This window comes from Paroedura picta, chromosome 6 (genome assembly GCF_049243985.1).
Source record: "Paroedura picta isolate Pp20150507F chromosome 6, Ppicta_v3.0, whole genome shotgun sequence".
NCBI lineage: Eukaryota > Metazoa > Chordata > Lepidosauria > Squamata > Gekkonidae > Paroedura > Paroedura picta.
The window spans coordinates 98,630,831-98,646,835 of record NC_135374.1 but is presented as its reverse complement, the minus strand read 5'-3'; the positions used below and the strand labels follow the sequence as shown (position 1 = coordinate 98,646,835).

General features: G+C 38.4%; 1 protein-coding gene and 1 long non-coding RNA gene across 5 annotated transcripts in view; one reads left to right on the top strand and one right to left on the bottom strand.

Annotated features, from left to right (window-relative positions):
- LOC143840364 (uncharacterized) overlaps nt 1-16,005 on the bottom strand; it is a 93,007-nt gene that overhangs the window by 24,086 nt on the left and 52,916 nt on the right. For all 3 annotated transcript variants that reach the window (XR_013232149.1, XR_013232147.1, XR_013232148.1), the window contains exon 2: nt 3,543-3,614. This is a non-coding gene — a long non-coding RNA (uncharacterized LOC143840364). The remainder of the gene's footprint in view (nt 1-3,542; nt 3,615-16,005) is intronic.
- CLYBL (citramalyl-CoA lyase) overlaps nt 1-16,005 on the top strand; it is a 216,183-nt gene that overhangs the window by 191,280 nt on the left and 8,898 nt on the right. For both annotated transcript variants that reach the window (XM_077343818.1, XM_077343819.1), the window contains exon 7: nt 6,455-6,579. In XM_077343818.1, coding sequence (XP_077199933.1) covers nt 6,455-6,579 — 125 coding nt within the window. The remainder of the gene's footprint in view (nt 1-6,454; nt 6,580-16,005) is intronic.

Genomic DNA, 16,005 nt, shown 5'->3' with positions numbered 1-16,005 from the left:
TATTTCTTTATTCTGTAGGACTTCTGTCAAAACGGAATCCAGGTAATATCCGTTTTCAGTGAGATTTCTTCATCAGTGACAAGTCCTCTGAGTCTTCAGTATATTTATCAATTTTATAAGTATTGAGAATTTAAACCTTATATATAATAATATAATACTGGCCACAGGCTCTCATAGGTATGGGGTATTGACACGTGTCAATACAGACTGGTACTCCATACCTATGTGAGCCTGTGGCCAGTATTATATTATTATTATATATAGGGTTTAAATATATATAAGGTTTAAATTTTCAATAAAATTGATAAATATACTGAAGACTCAGGGGACTTGTCACTGATGAAGAAATCTCACTGAAAACGGATATTACCTGGATTCCATAGCCACAGTGATGCAAAAGGAAGGTGGTGCCCCTTTTCTTATGCCCCTCCAATCAGCACTAGGGTTTGGTGTGAAATCTGTCACAAGTATTTCAAGGGTAAATTCTCTAAGTAAAAAAGGAAGGAGCTCAGGTAAAAAGGTGGGACCGCTGTCATCAATTTTGCAAATGTGCATTCTCTATTCAATTGGCCAGACAGAATTCACAATGAGCAGGGCTGCAGAGTCATTGAAGATTTTCCCAGTACTGTTCTATACCGAATGTTATTCATTGTTGGCCCAATTTCGAGTAAAACGATACAGGGACAGGGGCTTCATATAGTAAATTTCTTCCACAAATGAACTGTCTCTGAAGCACTATTTTTAATTTAAACAGTGTCACTTCCCCCCCCCCCCACACACACACACACCCTTTTTCACTGTGCAACCTTCCTTGGAGTTTTTTTGTTGTTGTTTTATTAAACATTCTGAGTGCTTCAGCACTAAACCGCTATAGTACTTCAGTGGAGTGCAGGTATCTCAATGGTTCCGCTGTAGCACTGAAGTACTATACTGGTTTAACGCTACAACGCTCAACGCAGAACATTAAATAACTCTGAGGAAGATCACCTGGCAAAAGGGTGAGGGAGAAAGCAGCATAGGAGGAGCCACTGCATTTTAAACAGCAAATCGTAGCAATTCAGAAGTGCTATGAAAGGGCCTGAAATGGAAGAAAGCAATTGCCTTCAAAACATCTCAAACATGTTTTGCTAACTTGACACAAGCGGGTTTGTACCCTTTAGTAACCTACCCTTTAGTAACCAGTTACTAAAATGAAATACAAAGGCAGGCTGAAATAGCCATTCTTTTAAAAACTGTTGTTGGCGGGGGAGCAAAATCATGTTGGAATACAGCAAAGAAAGAGCTAAAACTGGTATTGTAGCAGAGAAAAGCAAAGAAAGAGTAAGCAGAACAGTGTTCTATAATAGTCCTGATCAGACTATTCTGTTTTTGACAGAACAGGAGGCAAATAATAAGGAAACATGGCTCAGAGTTAAGCATGCACAAATTTACTTTTGCTGCTCTATGCAACCCCACAGGAATCTTATTCATAGGGGAGAACTGTGGTGTTTGCTCTGAAGATGGAAAGTTGCTGGGGAAAGATCCCTTATCTGTGGGCAGCTCAGGAATCATAGCTCTGTTGCTTGACCCTATGTGTGTTCACGCAGAAAAGAGTCCCGGTCCTATCCTTTTTATTTTATTTTATTTTATTTATAATTCGACTTTCTCCCTTTCTCTCAAAATGGATTGCGCAGTGCATATCAACGCAATAAATCAAGTGAGATCCAGTAACCAATGCAATAAGAATAGGGCTATAGCCCTTTGAAAAAGAGCAAAAATCATTACATGGTATGTCAAACAATGCAGAAAATGGTATTATAAAATTCGGAAGTAACGTAATAAGAGCAGGATGATAGAAACTGCAAATAGATAATACATAACATACAATGATATAGTCCATGATCCTGTTCTTTCTGTAAAAGCTTCTTCCTGAACCATTCCATTATTATATAGCTCTATTACCTTTATCTTGAACCATTCTGTTTTCCATAGTTTGAAGGATGAGACAAGTGTGTGGGAACTTTCCTGACTTTCTCCGAAAGGCCATTTCGCAAAATGGAAGCCACAACAGAAAATGGAGAGCTGTGAGCACTTGTTGATCTTACCTAGTTGTTGGTATCAGAAGCATCAGAAGCTTAGAACTAGTGATAAGGCTATGCATTCAGATTGCAAATTGATTAGCATATTGGGAATCTCATTTTAATCTTTCTTATTTATTTATTTATTTATTTATTTATTTATTTATAATTATATAAGACCCTCTCTTGTAGCTCAGGGCAGTTTACATTGAAACTTTCATAATGTAGTACAGTATAATGCTTTTCTTACAAGAAAATTGATAGATCAATGACTAGAACCCAACAATTGATAACTTTCAAGAATAGAACTGAAGCAGAGACAAGGGTTTTTAGAGTAGCGAACCAATTTGACCTGCAGACCTAGGTACAGAAAGTCACAGACTATGTAAAGCAGTTATTTGGGAGAGCATTTTTATAAAGTTAAATACAGAACAGGATGGTAATCTGTGCCACAGTCTATGATATATATATTTTTGATTTCTTGTATGCTCTGTGATGCTCTTACAGTATTGTTTTCCATTTATTGGAATTTCAATTTTCTGCATTGCTCGACAAAGCATGATTTGACGTACTTTATCGTACTTTTTAAATTTTTGTATTCCTAGTCCTATTGTCTTGTTTATGAGCTCTCTCATGCTATTTACATTGTTTTATAACATGTAATCCACCATGAGTCTCAAGTAGAAAACTGGTAAAAAAATAATAAAGTAAATAATGACAGACAGACCACCATGATACTAATTTCATCCCCCCTCCCCCCCAAAAAATTCAGGATTTGGTAATGTGGACGATACTCTCAAGTGAAGAAGCCATTTTGTTGGTCTTGCCCATCAAATTTCTTCCATCTATATGCTACCTGATCAGCCTTGAAGGAAGCTATGATGGAGAAATGTCTGAAGTAATGTATAAGTCTGTGTTTCATATCTTTTCTAAGATCTGAGCAGGTGTTTGGACAGAAAAGAAGAAACACGAAACTAAAAGGGGGAAGGAGATAGCATTTAAAAGGCCACAGGATTTCTGCTCCTGATTTCTAGTCTGTATATCGCTGTTTTAAAGGAATCACTTTCAAATCTGAGGAAAAACCTTAGACATTCCAGAATAAGAATAATACAGAATAAATGCAACATATCTGAATTTCGCAGGCATCTACCAAATACTGTAAATTCAAACAGTTATCAAATTCTATTAAAAACAAACAATCCAATACACTCATTGCAACAACCCATTCAGCCACACCTCTTTGTAATAGTCATTGCCAGTCCACTATTCTTGGAATGACTCAGGGCAGATTTCAACTCCTTGTTGAATAAATCCTCCCAATATTTCACTCCAGAAAATGCTCATGGAAATATCTAATAGGATCGCTGCTGGTCCTTAACTGCCCTTGGTTTTTCAAAGTCTTTTAACGTGTATGGCTTAGATGTTTCCAGTCATTGCTTTCAGAATCCAGCCTTTAAAAAAAAAAAAACCTTTATAGCAACTTACATTTTATAGTTCTGTATAGTTTGCATCAGCGGTATGTCTATATAAATGTCCATCAGCTGTGATAATGTTTATCTACATAAAAAAACAACAACATAGTAAACCTTTAACAGCTGACTTAGTCATTATAGCTATGCTGGTGCAACCCGCTGAGCAGCGAGATATAAATATGAAACACTAGAGGTTTTTCTTTCCTTTTTACAGTCTTTTGTAGAAGACCAAAATGACACCATCATAGAGTTACATAAAAGACTTGACAGGTATTGATTTAAAGCAAGATATATCAAGTGGTAGCGCAAAAAGGATTTCATGGTCATAAATTTTAATACCTTCCAATTCTGCAGCGTCTCTGTAACTTGTCAATAACAACAGTTTGGTTTAAAAGATTTCCCTTGTTTCCAAACAATGTCAAAGGCCATTATACAGTTGTTTGGATACATAAGGGGTAACAAAAGGCAACTTAGGGACCATAAATCTAATGGTGTATTTGTTGCTGCTGCTGTTGTTTTTGTTGTCACGGTGTTAAAAGACTGATACTCTTACAGTAAATGTGATTTTTAATATTTATCCTGATCGTTACCACAGTGAAGCATCTGCCTTTGCAACAAATAATTAAGATCAATATTCTGAGATGTCCTCCTCACTTTACAAACCTTTCTATAGGTTTTATACTAAATAATAATAACATGCAAAAGTAAACCTCAAATTCAGTGCACTGTTACAAGTAAAACAATGAAAATAAATAAACATTTAATGTTATCATTTCACTTTAAAACCTTTCTTAATTTTAAAAGAGAATCTAGTAAGACAATGTAAAGTACACTACAATTCTTCAATTTATTTTTAACAAAACAATCTTTGAAGGACTTTTAATGTGCATCCTCCAGTTAGGACAAATGGTCATGGAATTAAAAATAGAATATAATAAAGCATGGTACAACACTGCAAGGAGAAATAGTGTCTCTTGTTTCTATACAATGGGTTTCAGTTTTGTTTTGTTTTTACATCAAGAATTAAACAAGCTTTTCATTGCCAACATCCTTTCAGAATAAATAATGGGAATCTATTTTCCCTTATCCACAGTAATTTTTTGTCATTCATTGAGCCTGTGGTTTTACATTTGTATAGGTTTCTCTGTGTGCCATCTTGAGCTGAAGAAAGGTGGCATAGGCAGATCTGAAAACCGTGAATGTATATGTTATCTGTTGCCAATAATTTTTTTTGGGGGGGGGGGGATTCAAACCAATTTAAAATGAACACACGTCCCCAATTATATGTGGCCGTCATAATATGAAATATCTACACATTCATAGCACAGCATTCTATGTTTAACTGGAAATTTCTGAAATATTTTTTGTTCATTCAGAAAGGTTAGCCTTGATGGTGCCTGCCTTAGCAATTTATTTTCACATGAACCGACTCATTGTATTCTTTCACCGACTTTGCCTGTACCCTGTCTCTCAAGAGTATCCCAGACAGGTGTAAGAATCCATGTCAATAGGAGCCCAACGAAATAAAGAAGATGCTTGCCAAGAAAACAATTATGCTCTACATTTTCCTCTTGCAAAAAGCAAGTGCATTTCTACCAAATTCTGCTCTCATTTGCGATCCCCATCTCAAAGGCCAATCTGTGAAAGCCGTACAAATATTGAATAGACTTGACTTCAGCAAACCCCATTAAAACTAACAGGGTTTATGCGACATCGCTGCTTTCAAGAGGGTGAGGAGGTCACATGAACGTTCCTCTTTAAAACAAGACCCCCCCTTCCATCCCTCTCTGTCAAGAGCCAAACAAGCAACAAAAGTCTTAACTGTTTCTGTGAATATCCCCCCTTCTTTCCCTGATCAATGAATTGTGGCTGATTTAACATTGGATTTTTGCCCCTGGTTGTTCAGGGTTTTTTTTTAATATTGAGCATAAAATGATGTGATAGGTTGACAATTTTCTCGTAATGCCTGCCTTGCATAAATGAGGTTCTTATATATCTGTGTGTGTGTGTGTGTGTGTGCTTTCTCAAGAATAAATGATGATGAAGCGTGTCATGAAAAAAGTTATTTATTTTAGTTTTAATTCAATTTATATACTGCCCCTCACTATGATCAGAGCGGTGTACATAGAACCAATACAGTAGATTGGAATGTACATTAAACTACTTTTAACAATTGAGAACAGAACTGCTTTAATTTATGAAGTTGCTATTCATTCCAATAACTATCATTCTCACGGTTCCAATTGTAGTAGAAGAGCATAATAAACTAACTTATAGTTATTTTTAAGCCATCCATGTTGGGAAAAAACATACATTACATTTTTAAAAATTATATGCTTCAGTAGGTGATTGGAATGAGAGATTTGCTTGCTTATGTGAGAAATCATAAAAACCAGCAGCAAAATCTGTCCCCGTTCCATCAAGAATTTGCTCCTTTAAATGGTTTATATTTGCAAGATATCAGGAATTTTAGTCCTTTTGAAATTCAGCTCTGGTTATATCAATGATGGCATGTGTCACACAGCTGATCAATAAGTATTGAAATACATACATGTATGTACAGCACCTGCTGCTATACTGAATTTTATTTAACATGAGCTGATTAGGGAAACCAAAAGCAAATAAAACGTAATCAAAGGTGTTGTTGTTGTTTTTTTAATCAAGGAAACCTTTTTAAAAATTGTTTCCTTTTTCAAAAGGTTTCTCAGTTTTTAGTTACTGCTTTGATTTAGCTATTTGGTATAGGCGTCTGGGCTACTCATTTGACAATTTTAAAAATGAAAAAGATCAAGTTAGGGAGGAATAAAAGTTAGCCTTTAACCATGAGAGCGTCTGCAATATTTAGAAGTCTCGAGTGATTGGAACATTTTGTTGGAACATCTGCTTGTTCAGGCTTGACTCTGGGGTTATTAATCTTCTTTGCAGGTAAGCAGGTGATCCACCCTAAGCAAATTGCTGTTGTCCAGGAAGAGTTCTCACCAAGTCCTGAAAAAATTAAGTGGGCACAGGAACTGATTGCTGCCTTCGATGAACACCAGAGCATAGGGAAGGTAAACCTTTTCATCATGTCTTACCCAAAATGCAGTCACCGTTTCAAACAGAAGGGATTTTGAATTGTAATAGTAACATCCTGAAAGGTAAAGTAACTCTTATATAGCATTTAGAACATAATATTTAGGATTTATGCCAAATATAGTAACTTGTGTTATTTGGAGAAAGTACTTTTTATATAAAATCCTATATGGCATTACAATTGAGGGTTGATTTTTTTTTTGTCTTTGTCCTTTAAATTAATGTAGGTTGCATGTAGGCGTTAATTCAACTAATAGTATTGCTATAATATCTTGTGGAGAGAATGGAAAATCATTCTCATGCTTGTTAGTTTAAATTACTGGGTTTGGGGATTCTGACTTGCCCGTACTCATGGATAAAGTTGCCCGTAGTATGTGACTCTCTACAGGATGGGAATTCTGTTCTTTGGAAAGGAGAGATGGCATTTTGTGCCTTAGAACTTATTTTTGGACTAGAGTTTTTTTGGATGGAAAAGAGAGCAAATTAGCGCTGGAATATGATTGTTCCTAATTTAGTGCATCATTGAGTCTCACGTTTCCTGCTCTGTGGGTTTCTGATATGTAAACATTGCGGTGGAAGAGCACAATCTGTCTTCACTTGGTGCCAGTAACACTTAAATTAGGGGTCGCCTGAAGGAAGATTTTATGCTAGCTAGCTGCAGCATTGTTGCCTAATTATCTTAAAGGTTATTTGCTGTAATGTAGTTTGCCACTTTTGTTGGGGGAAGGAAAAAGTTGCAATTAGCTGTGCTTCTCCATATCGTGAGCCAAAGCCAAAACGGTGATCGAGCCACCAAAGTTTGGCCGTCCAGAAGTGCAGCCGAGAGAATGTGTGATTCTTTCAGTGCAATTTGCACAGCAGCGAGTTGCCAGGCGGAAAACATCTTAGCACAGTTGAACACACACACAAACTGGAGTTATGCAGATGTACTTCTTGCTGTCCCTAACAAATTCCGTTAACACTTGGTGGATACATGAAAACATATTGTAAAGGTTTCCTGCATTCACCAGCGGACCCACTAACACAATATGACCATTACAGAAAGAAAAATTGGACTGTTTTAAGAGGAGATTTACGCAGTACTTTTTTAAAAAGGGAATACTGAAATACATTCATCACCTGCTGTTCTGTCTTAAATCATGACTTACTGCATAGTTCGACATTGAACTCCAACCTGAGCATTCATTTAAGATTTTCTCTAATTAAACTATCAATCGGCCAGTACAATCCAAAACAGGGGTAATCCTTTCTAGGTCTGCTGAAGTCAATGGCTTTAGAAGGGTACAACTTTGCTTGGGAATGCACTCTGAATCTTTTATTTTGATCCCTTTTATTTACATATGCTTCATGCTTATTGTGAATGAGATCCAAGTAGGAAATACACCAACAGCTTTCCCCCCCCCTTTCTCCATACACCTGTTAGCAAGCATATCTCAGTGCCCATCTGCGTGTATACAGTGCCAATGGAGTGTACATATGGCAGCTAATATATTCCAGGGAGTTATGAAGAATACACACACACAAAAAGACAATGAGGGGAACACTAAACCAGGCAGAATATTTATGTTTGCAGCATTTGCATTGTCAGGCTGTACAACGCTTAAATGTCAAAAGTCTTTCTGATATCTCTATATTAGCAGATTCACACCCGGCATCTATGGGAAACGAAATATTGTTTTCTAAGTCATTTCAAGGAATGTTTAACCAATTTAGAAATTTCCCTTGATGGTTCTTTTTGAACAAATGACTTGTCATTAGAGGTAGTTAGCAGAGAATCGATAGCGATCTATCAGTTTCGCCTACGTCCCTGGATTATAAATTAATGGCGATACCTAGGTTCTTGGTGACCTAGTTTTGACAACCCGGTATTTCTCAATATGACACTGGTCATTCACTGGAGGATTAAATTTTGACTTCATCAAAGAGAGTGAGAGCTGTGCCACTGACTTTAGCAAAGGCGAGGTTTCTCACAATGAAGTGAAACAGGATGCTGTCTCATCAGTGTTTCCTAAAGCTCTAATCTCCAAATTTGCAAAATAAAATAAAATAATCTGACAGCTGAAACCCCCCAGTCAAGTCTGACTGTTTAGTTTTCAAAACGGTTGCCTCTCATAGCAGCAGTGTCATGTAGCCCAGCCCAAAGCAACGCACATTGGAAACGTGAGAGTCAGAAACCAGGACGTATTTTCATGATAAAACCCATCGACAGAACAAATCAAGAAAACAATGCTCTTTTAAGATCCCTACGGCATGATCGTAGCAGAGTCGCTCCCTTATAAGCCTATTAAGTTCAGCAGAGTGTTTGAAATTATACTTCTGCTCTGGAAAATTCTGATGTGACATTGCTATGAGTTCCTGACAAGAAGACAAAATAAATACCAAATTTCCATAGATCCTATTGCCATCTCTTTTCTCCTCTCTTTTCCTTTTAAATGAGTTATTTTGTTTCAGTAAAGCAAAATACAACTCTAGGTCCATACTGTTAAGTTCTCTGTGCTGTGTGTGTGGACATTATTAATCCAAACTGAAGGCCTGGAAAGAACTGAATGTGCAGGATTAGAGGAACTAGTTTGTGCACAAAAATTTCTGGTCTTGAGCCTCTGGGATAACAGTTGTTAATGAATGAACAAAGTTCGATGTCAGTCAACGAGGATTTGATATTAACATGCATCAGTCATCTCACACAATTGATCATGGTTTGGAATAAAAGGCAGCCTTCACTGAGGGAACCAGACTGTATACACAACGAATCATCGATTATTTGATTTCAGCAGTAACCCACACTCCTGAAAATCAAACAGTAGTAATGCTGTTTGCTGGAAACAACTTCAAATTTCAGGTTGAGCTCACTAACAAAATGGTTTTGATTGTTGTAATGGTGAGAAAACAGAGTTCTAATACAACATTTAAAGGGGTAGAAGAGAGAACCAGATATTGATGCAGCAACAAGGTAGTTATACTACATGTTATTTTGTGTCTGCACTGTATTGTTATTGCCTAATTTAAATGTTAGACATCCAATTCCATTATTACCTGTGTTGACACAACACACAGAAACACCAAAGCACAACCAAAGATATATCTAAATGTGGTTTTATCATCTTGAGTTTGTTCTCCCATTTGCCCTAAGATGTGAAAAGCATGGGGTTTTTCTTAATTATTTAAAACATGATCCTGTTATCACACTGTAAATTAGCTTAAGATATAAGTGATACAGCAATGGATATATTCCAAAATAATGCATGTTACTTGTTCATTCAAAGCAATTCTCAGAGCAGTGCACCATTAAAAATTATTAAAACTGAGTAAATGCAGCCTGGACTTATAGTAAACAAGGAAAATTCAATAGATCTTACTCTCCAGAAATTCTGCTTATCTTTGCAGCCTTGAAAAATATATAAATTATGCCCATTCTGTTTTCAGTTTGAATAGGTTTTATTTCTGTACCACCTTGAACTCCTGCAGTTAAAAGCCATTTAAAAATTGGATGGATTTTCAGTCCTTTTTGGTTGGCAGTGCAACCTTAAACTGTGTTATACCCTTTTAAGTCCCCTGAAGTCAACAGCTTTCACCTGGGATAACTCTGCTTAGGACTGCACTATTATTTGCCTAACTCAGCTAAGGAGATCTGTGCATGTAAGCAAGCTTGTGCTGCACATGGCACTACCTGGACTGACAACCACAGGTGCCCCGGATGAAATCCGTACAGTATTGTTTTCAATCAGATGTGCATTCCTTTGTTGGTTTGAATGTGCATCGCTGCACATGTTCTCACATGGCCACTCACAGGCTCACACGTTATCTACATGCAGTTTGCATTAAGTTGAGTTCACTATATTTAGGGTAGAATTTGGCTCAGTGGAAGGAGGAGAAGATCCTAAAGCAGGCGACAGTAAATATCTGAAACATTTCAAACGCAAGACAGTATGCATAGCTTTGGTTGTTTTGGTTCTGTTTACTTGTGCTATGTCTTAAACTGGGAAAATGCCAGAAGAATTGGGGGGGGGGGGGGCTGCCAGTGTCAATCCAGCAAAGGTTTTGCTCATGCTTTAATTCATATCCCAGTTGGCTCCTGAATAAAGGCAGGCTGGGGTGTCAGCAGTCATTCCATGAGACTGCCTAATGAATTCAGCTTCCTGGGCTTCTCTTATTAAAAACAAACATGTTTCTGGGCATGCCTTCATTCTGGGCAGTGCCTGGTAAATCTCTGTGGGCAAGGTTCCATAGCGGTACACAGTGCCCCTCAATGAACAGAGACAAAATAAACCTTGTAAAGTGGTTACAGCAAGCTGAAAGTCCATGAGGAATGACAGGAAGGGGGAGCAATTTGGAAATCTCTCCATCCCCAAAAGTCGATATGCTGACAGGGGCTGATCCTAGCTGATTTCTGCTCTCTTTCTCCCTATTATTTCCTTATACAAATCTGCCATCTCTCTCTGTCTCTCTCTGTCTCTGTCTCTCTCGGTATATAACTTTTTAAATGGCTGGCATTCCCAATTCATTTTTTTCTTTCACACTGTTTTTTTATGTCTTCCGTGCCCTGCACATACCACGCATAAGTCATACAAAAAAATAACATTGCATACATTGAAGGGAAACAGTTTGATATGAGAAAGACAAATTGAAACAGGATTTTTGGGGGGTGGAAGTCAAAACGGTGGGGCTACAAAATTTGGTAGCATCCCTAACCTCATACATTCTGCTCCTCCTGCTTCATCAGAGAGAGAGAGAGGGAGAGAGGAAGAGAGGGAGATTACTAGTATCTTTTTTTATTTTGGTTAATTTACAAAGTCATATTTGTCTATATCCCTGAGTATGTAAAAACCCTCTGTGAGCTGTTTGATTTTGCCGTGCAAAATACCTGATCTATGATTTTCTGTGTACATACACATAAACACACACACACACACAGAGGGTTTGGAGAGAAAAATCAGGTGAAAAACAGCAGGATCAAAAGTTCCTGACATGCAAGGAAGATTCTGTTAATCTTGATTACATCTGAACGTTACAAAATAAGGTCACACCCTATTCTTGTTGTGCTTCTTTTTGACGCTTGCTGTTTGCAGCTTGTTTCTCTATTCTACGTGTGTCTGTGTATGCCCACTGAGGATTTGCCTCATGCATCTGGTGATGGGCTTTATGTCACTGAGATTTTATGCTAAAATGAACGCTCATTTGTTTTTTCCAGAAGAGAATTAATCACATAACGTTTTAGATTTGAAAAATGGATTCTGCCCACAGTATGGAAAATTCAGCCCAGAGAGTCTTGTGGCACTTTATTGTGGCATATATTTTCATGAACAAGACCACATTAAAAATTAAGTCTCTGTACCACATAAGATTGTTATGAGCATAAAATGTATGCTGCTTTGAGTCCCCACCGGGGAGAAAGCTGGGGTCTAAATGTTTGGAATATACAAGATCTGTAGTGGGCATGATTCAAAAGAGTATAAAGAATATCTTACAGGGGGCATTAGAGGAGATGTGTATTTAGCATAGTTAGATCAGGAACTTCCAGGTATTTTTTAAAGAATCACATCCTGTGTCCTGTGTCAAGTCTGCACTTTGCTTTTTATCCTCTCCCAGCTTGAATTAACCCCTCTCCTCTGCACTGTATTCAATTTTGATTTTGGGTGCTTTAACTTTTCCCTCTGCAACATGAATGATTGATCCATGGTGGCCCTACCTTTCCCCGCAATATCCAGGAGCAGATGTAAGTCGCTATATTTGAAGACCCAGCTTTTAAAGCCCCCAGTATAGTGTAGAGCTGCGTTTTGCCAGGTTAACTTCCTGCAATCCTGACGTAGAGAAGTAGTGTGTCTCTGATTGGCTGGGCATCAGTTCAAAGACTTCCTGGTTCTCAGTTGTAAGGCTTCCCTCCCAAGACTTATTTTTGCCCTGTTTTAAAGTGACTGCGCTCCAGAAACCCACACTTCTCTCAGCAGAGATTTGCCTCACTCTCTGAGAGGCTGCTGCTGGCTCCCCCCTCCCTTCATGAAAAGAAAGAAGCAAGCAGCCTCGACTGTACTTGGCTTCTCCCCCAGCTTGCTCTGGCTAATGAAGCACTCTTTAATGGCTGGACTTCACCCAACCACCACCCCCCTTCTCCAGGGAAAGAAAAATAAACAAGTAGCTTTGTGACCACTGCTCTGAGCTTCCCCAATCAAGTGCAAAACACTTTCTGTTTCAATTTGCGGGGGGGGGGGAGGTAGGAAGGAGGAAGACCCGGGTTCAAATTGATCTGAATTCAGCAAGATGGACAACAGAAAAAACAAAGTAACTGCAGACCCAGCCTGGACTGGCTCACGTGAAGATTTCCTGCTCTTTTGAACACATTTCCTCCCTGCTTACCTCCAGAACAGGACTGAATAATGCAGAACAACAGTTAGGACTATTTCTCTCTCCGCTCCCCTTTCTGTACAAAGTTGTTTCATTTCACAATAAAACTATTCTATTCTTTTAAGCAGCTTTGCATATTTAAACTCTGCTAAGATAACTGAAGGCAGAGAGATTGAGAGATGAGAGAGATTTGCTCCAAACACCTTAATTGGATTAACTATGACAAAACTGTGAAAGTACATATTTTCAAACCTGTGTTAATTCTGGAATCACTTGCAATATCCTCCTGATAATGGCTATAATCCAACACAAATTAAGGTGCTCTTAGACTCACTGAAATCAATTGGTTTATCCTTTGTTGATTTGTATGGAGAATAACAATCTACACTCTCAGTGCATCATGGTAACCTAATGAAATAAATGAAAAATAACATCTTTGTTGATTTTTTGCCCTGTAGCATCTTCAGAGATTGCCCAACTGTTTCCTTGAACAGTCAATTGGAGCCATTAAAATTAAATTACTAGAAGTATGTCATTAAATTGCATAATTAAAACATAAATTTTGAGATGCGTTCCATTTGAGAGTTCTGGTACAATCAGAGGCTGATTATGTGTTATATAAAATCAAATAATTCCTGTCAGTCCTTTATCAGCTGCCTGAATGCTTTAAAGAATCCAAGCAAAAGAAAAGTGAAAATGAAACAGGATGTTTGGTTCGTTTTTTAAATGAATCTTCAAAACTGGTTCATTTTCTTTCAGTCATGCAAATATGCTTTTTAAAATAGAGTTGCTATCAGAAGTGGTATTTGCACTTGTGTTGTTGAATGTGTAGATTGTTTTCTCTGTGCAATATTGATAATACAAGAAATAGTATTAGACAGAACTGGGAAGACCCAAGTTCAAATCCATGCTAGCCACAAAACTTACAGCCTAGCGTAGCCTACCTCACAGAGTTCTTGTTAGAGTTCTGAGGTGCTTTTGTATCCCTTCCAGAAACTGCAGAGGAATCTTTCAGCCTTTTCCTAGTAAACACTACCGATGTAGAGCCAAAAAATTCATTTGTAAGTCTATAGCAGCCTGAATAACCTAGACTATCCCTAAGCTTTGTCAGAAATTAAGCAGGGTCAGCTTGGATGAGAGACCTCCAAGGAAGTCCAGGGCTGATTCTGCACTGACTTTGTTTTTTCCATTGTGGATCCTGCTGAATTCAGATCGATTTGAACTCGGGCCTTCCTGTATTTCCCCCCCAACTGAAACAGAAAGTGTTCTGCATGTGATTGGGGAAGCTCAGAACGGAGAGAGGACTCAAGCACAGCAGGAGTCTCTTTTCTTGAACAAGGATTGGAGACAGGAAATAACAAGAGGCAAATCTCTGCTGAGAGAAGTTAGGTCTTCTGGAGTGCAGTCACTTTAAGACATGCCTTGCAACCGGGAACCAGTAAGTCTTTGAACTGACATCCTAGCCAATCAGAGAAGACTGCTTTGGTACCAGGCACGGAGAAAGTTCGCAAAGAGCAGGAAGCTTCAAATATCGAGGGTTATATCCACTTCTGGATATTTCAGGGGAAAGGTAGGGTCACTGTGGATCAATCATGCATGTTGCAGAAGAAAATTTTAAAGCATCCCAAATCAAAGTGGAAATTGAATTCAGTGAAGACGGCAGGGATTTATTCAGACTGGGAGTGGGTAAAGAGATCTGTGCAGACTACACCCAGGATTGCTGTTCAGAGGGAAGCAAAGACGAACCACCTCTGCTCATCTCTTGCCTTCAGAACCCCTTTGAGGGTCACCTTAAGTCAGCTGTGACTTGCTGGAGCTTAAATATATTATTATTATTTTGCATTGTCTCATAACATATGAGCATGATTAAATGATGACATAAATTGATATGACATAATATAGTTCACAATCAGTAGGTAGATTCAAGTAGATTCTAGCATGTAGTCTTGTTGGTCTGAAGTAGCAGAACAAAGTTTGAGTCCATGGACATCTGGAGGGCCGCAGTTTGACTACCCCTGCTCTAGGCAGACCCAGCCTTCATTCATTCATTCATTCATTCATTCATTCATTCATATTTATATACCGCCCTCCCCTGAGTCTCACATAAAAAATAGAAACAACGATTTTCATACAACATAAATAATATGAATATTAAACTGTGACATAGGTGCGAACTATAACAATACGAACAGGTCCAGAGCAGAACATATGTGTGGATTTTTTAGGAGTGAGGGAGCAGGAGCCCTGTAGATATTGCTGGTTGCTCGGACTCAAACAAATGCCTGGTGAAAGAACTCCCTTTTGCAGGCCCTGTGAAACTGTTTTAGCTCTGTCAGGGCCCTGATCTCCTCCGGGAGCCCATTCCACCAGGTGGGGGCCAGGACCAAGAAGGCTCTGGCCCTGGTTGAGGCCAGGCAGGCTACTTTAGGGCCAGGGATCATTTAGTGCAAAATTATACACAAGTAGCAACCAGTCCAGCTTGCCACGTTCTGAACTGGAATTAATGTGGCACTTGAGTGATTTCTCATACAGTGACAGTAAAATGGGGAGGGGGGGTATTCAAACCTCTGCTGGGCTGTGGCATGCAGACTATGCACAGGCAGTTTTCCTTTATGTGAACAGGTGTGATGCCTTCTCCACCCATGAACTTACCACCTTGTGGCAAAATATTAGTGTAAACTTGGACTGTGAAGTTCAGGGTTGCTATGCAGAGGCAAGCAATGGGAAACAATCTCTGTTCACCTCTTGCCTTTAAAACCTTAGGAAGTCACCATAAATTGGCTGTGACTTGAGAGAACTTTCCAGCACCAAACTTTGAGCATTCATAAATAGGACAGACGGATTCTCCTATACACTATCAGCCACTGTCCCCACCTAGACATATTAATGCCTATAATTATCCAGATAAATTGTTTAGGATAGTTTAATTTATTCCCCAATAAACCATAAGTAAAGCATCAATATATGTGTGTGTATAGTCTGTTCCAACCTGTATTTTGACCTTATGAAGCTTCCTTAAGACAGGCTACAAACACTTAGGACCGTATTATATATACCCCATCCTG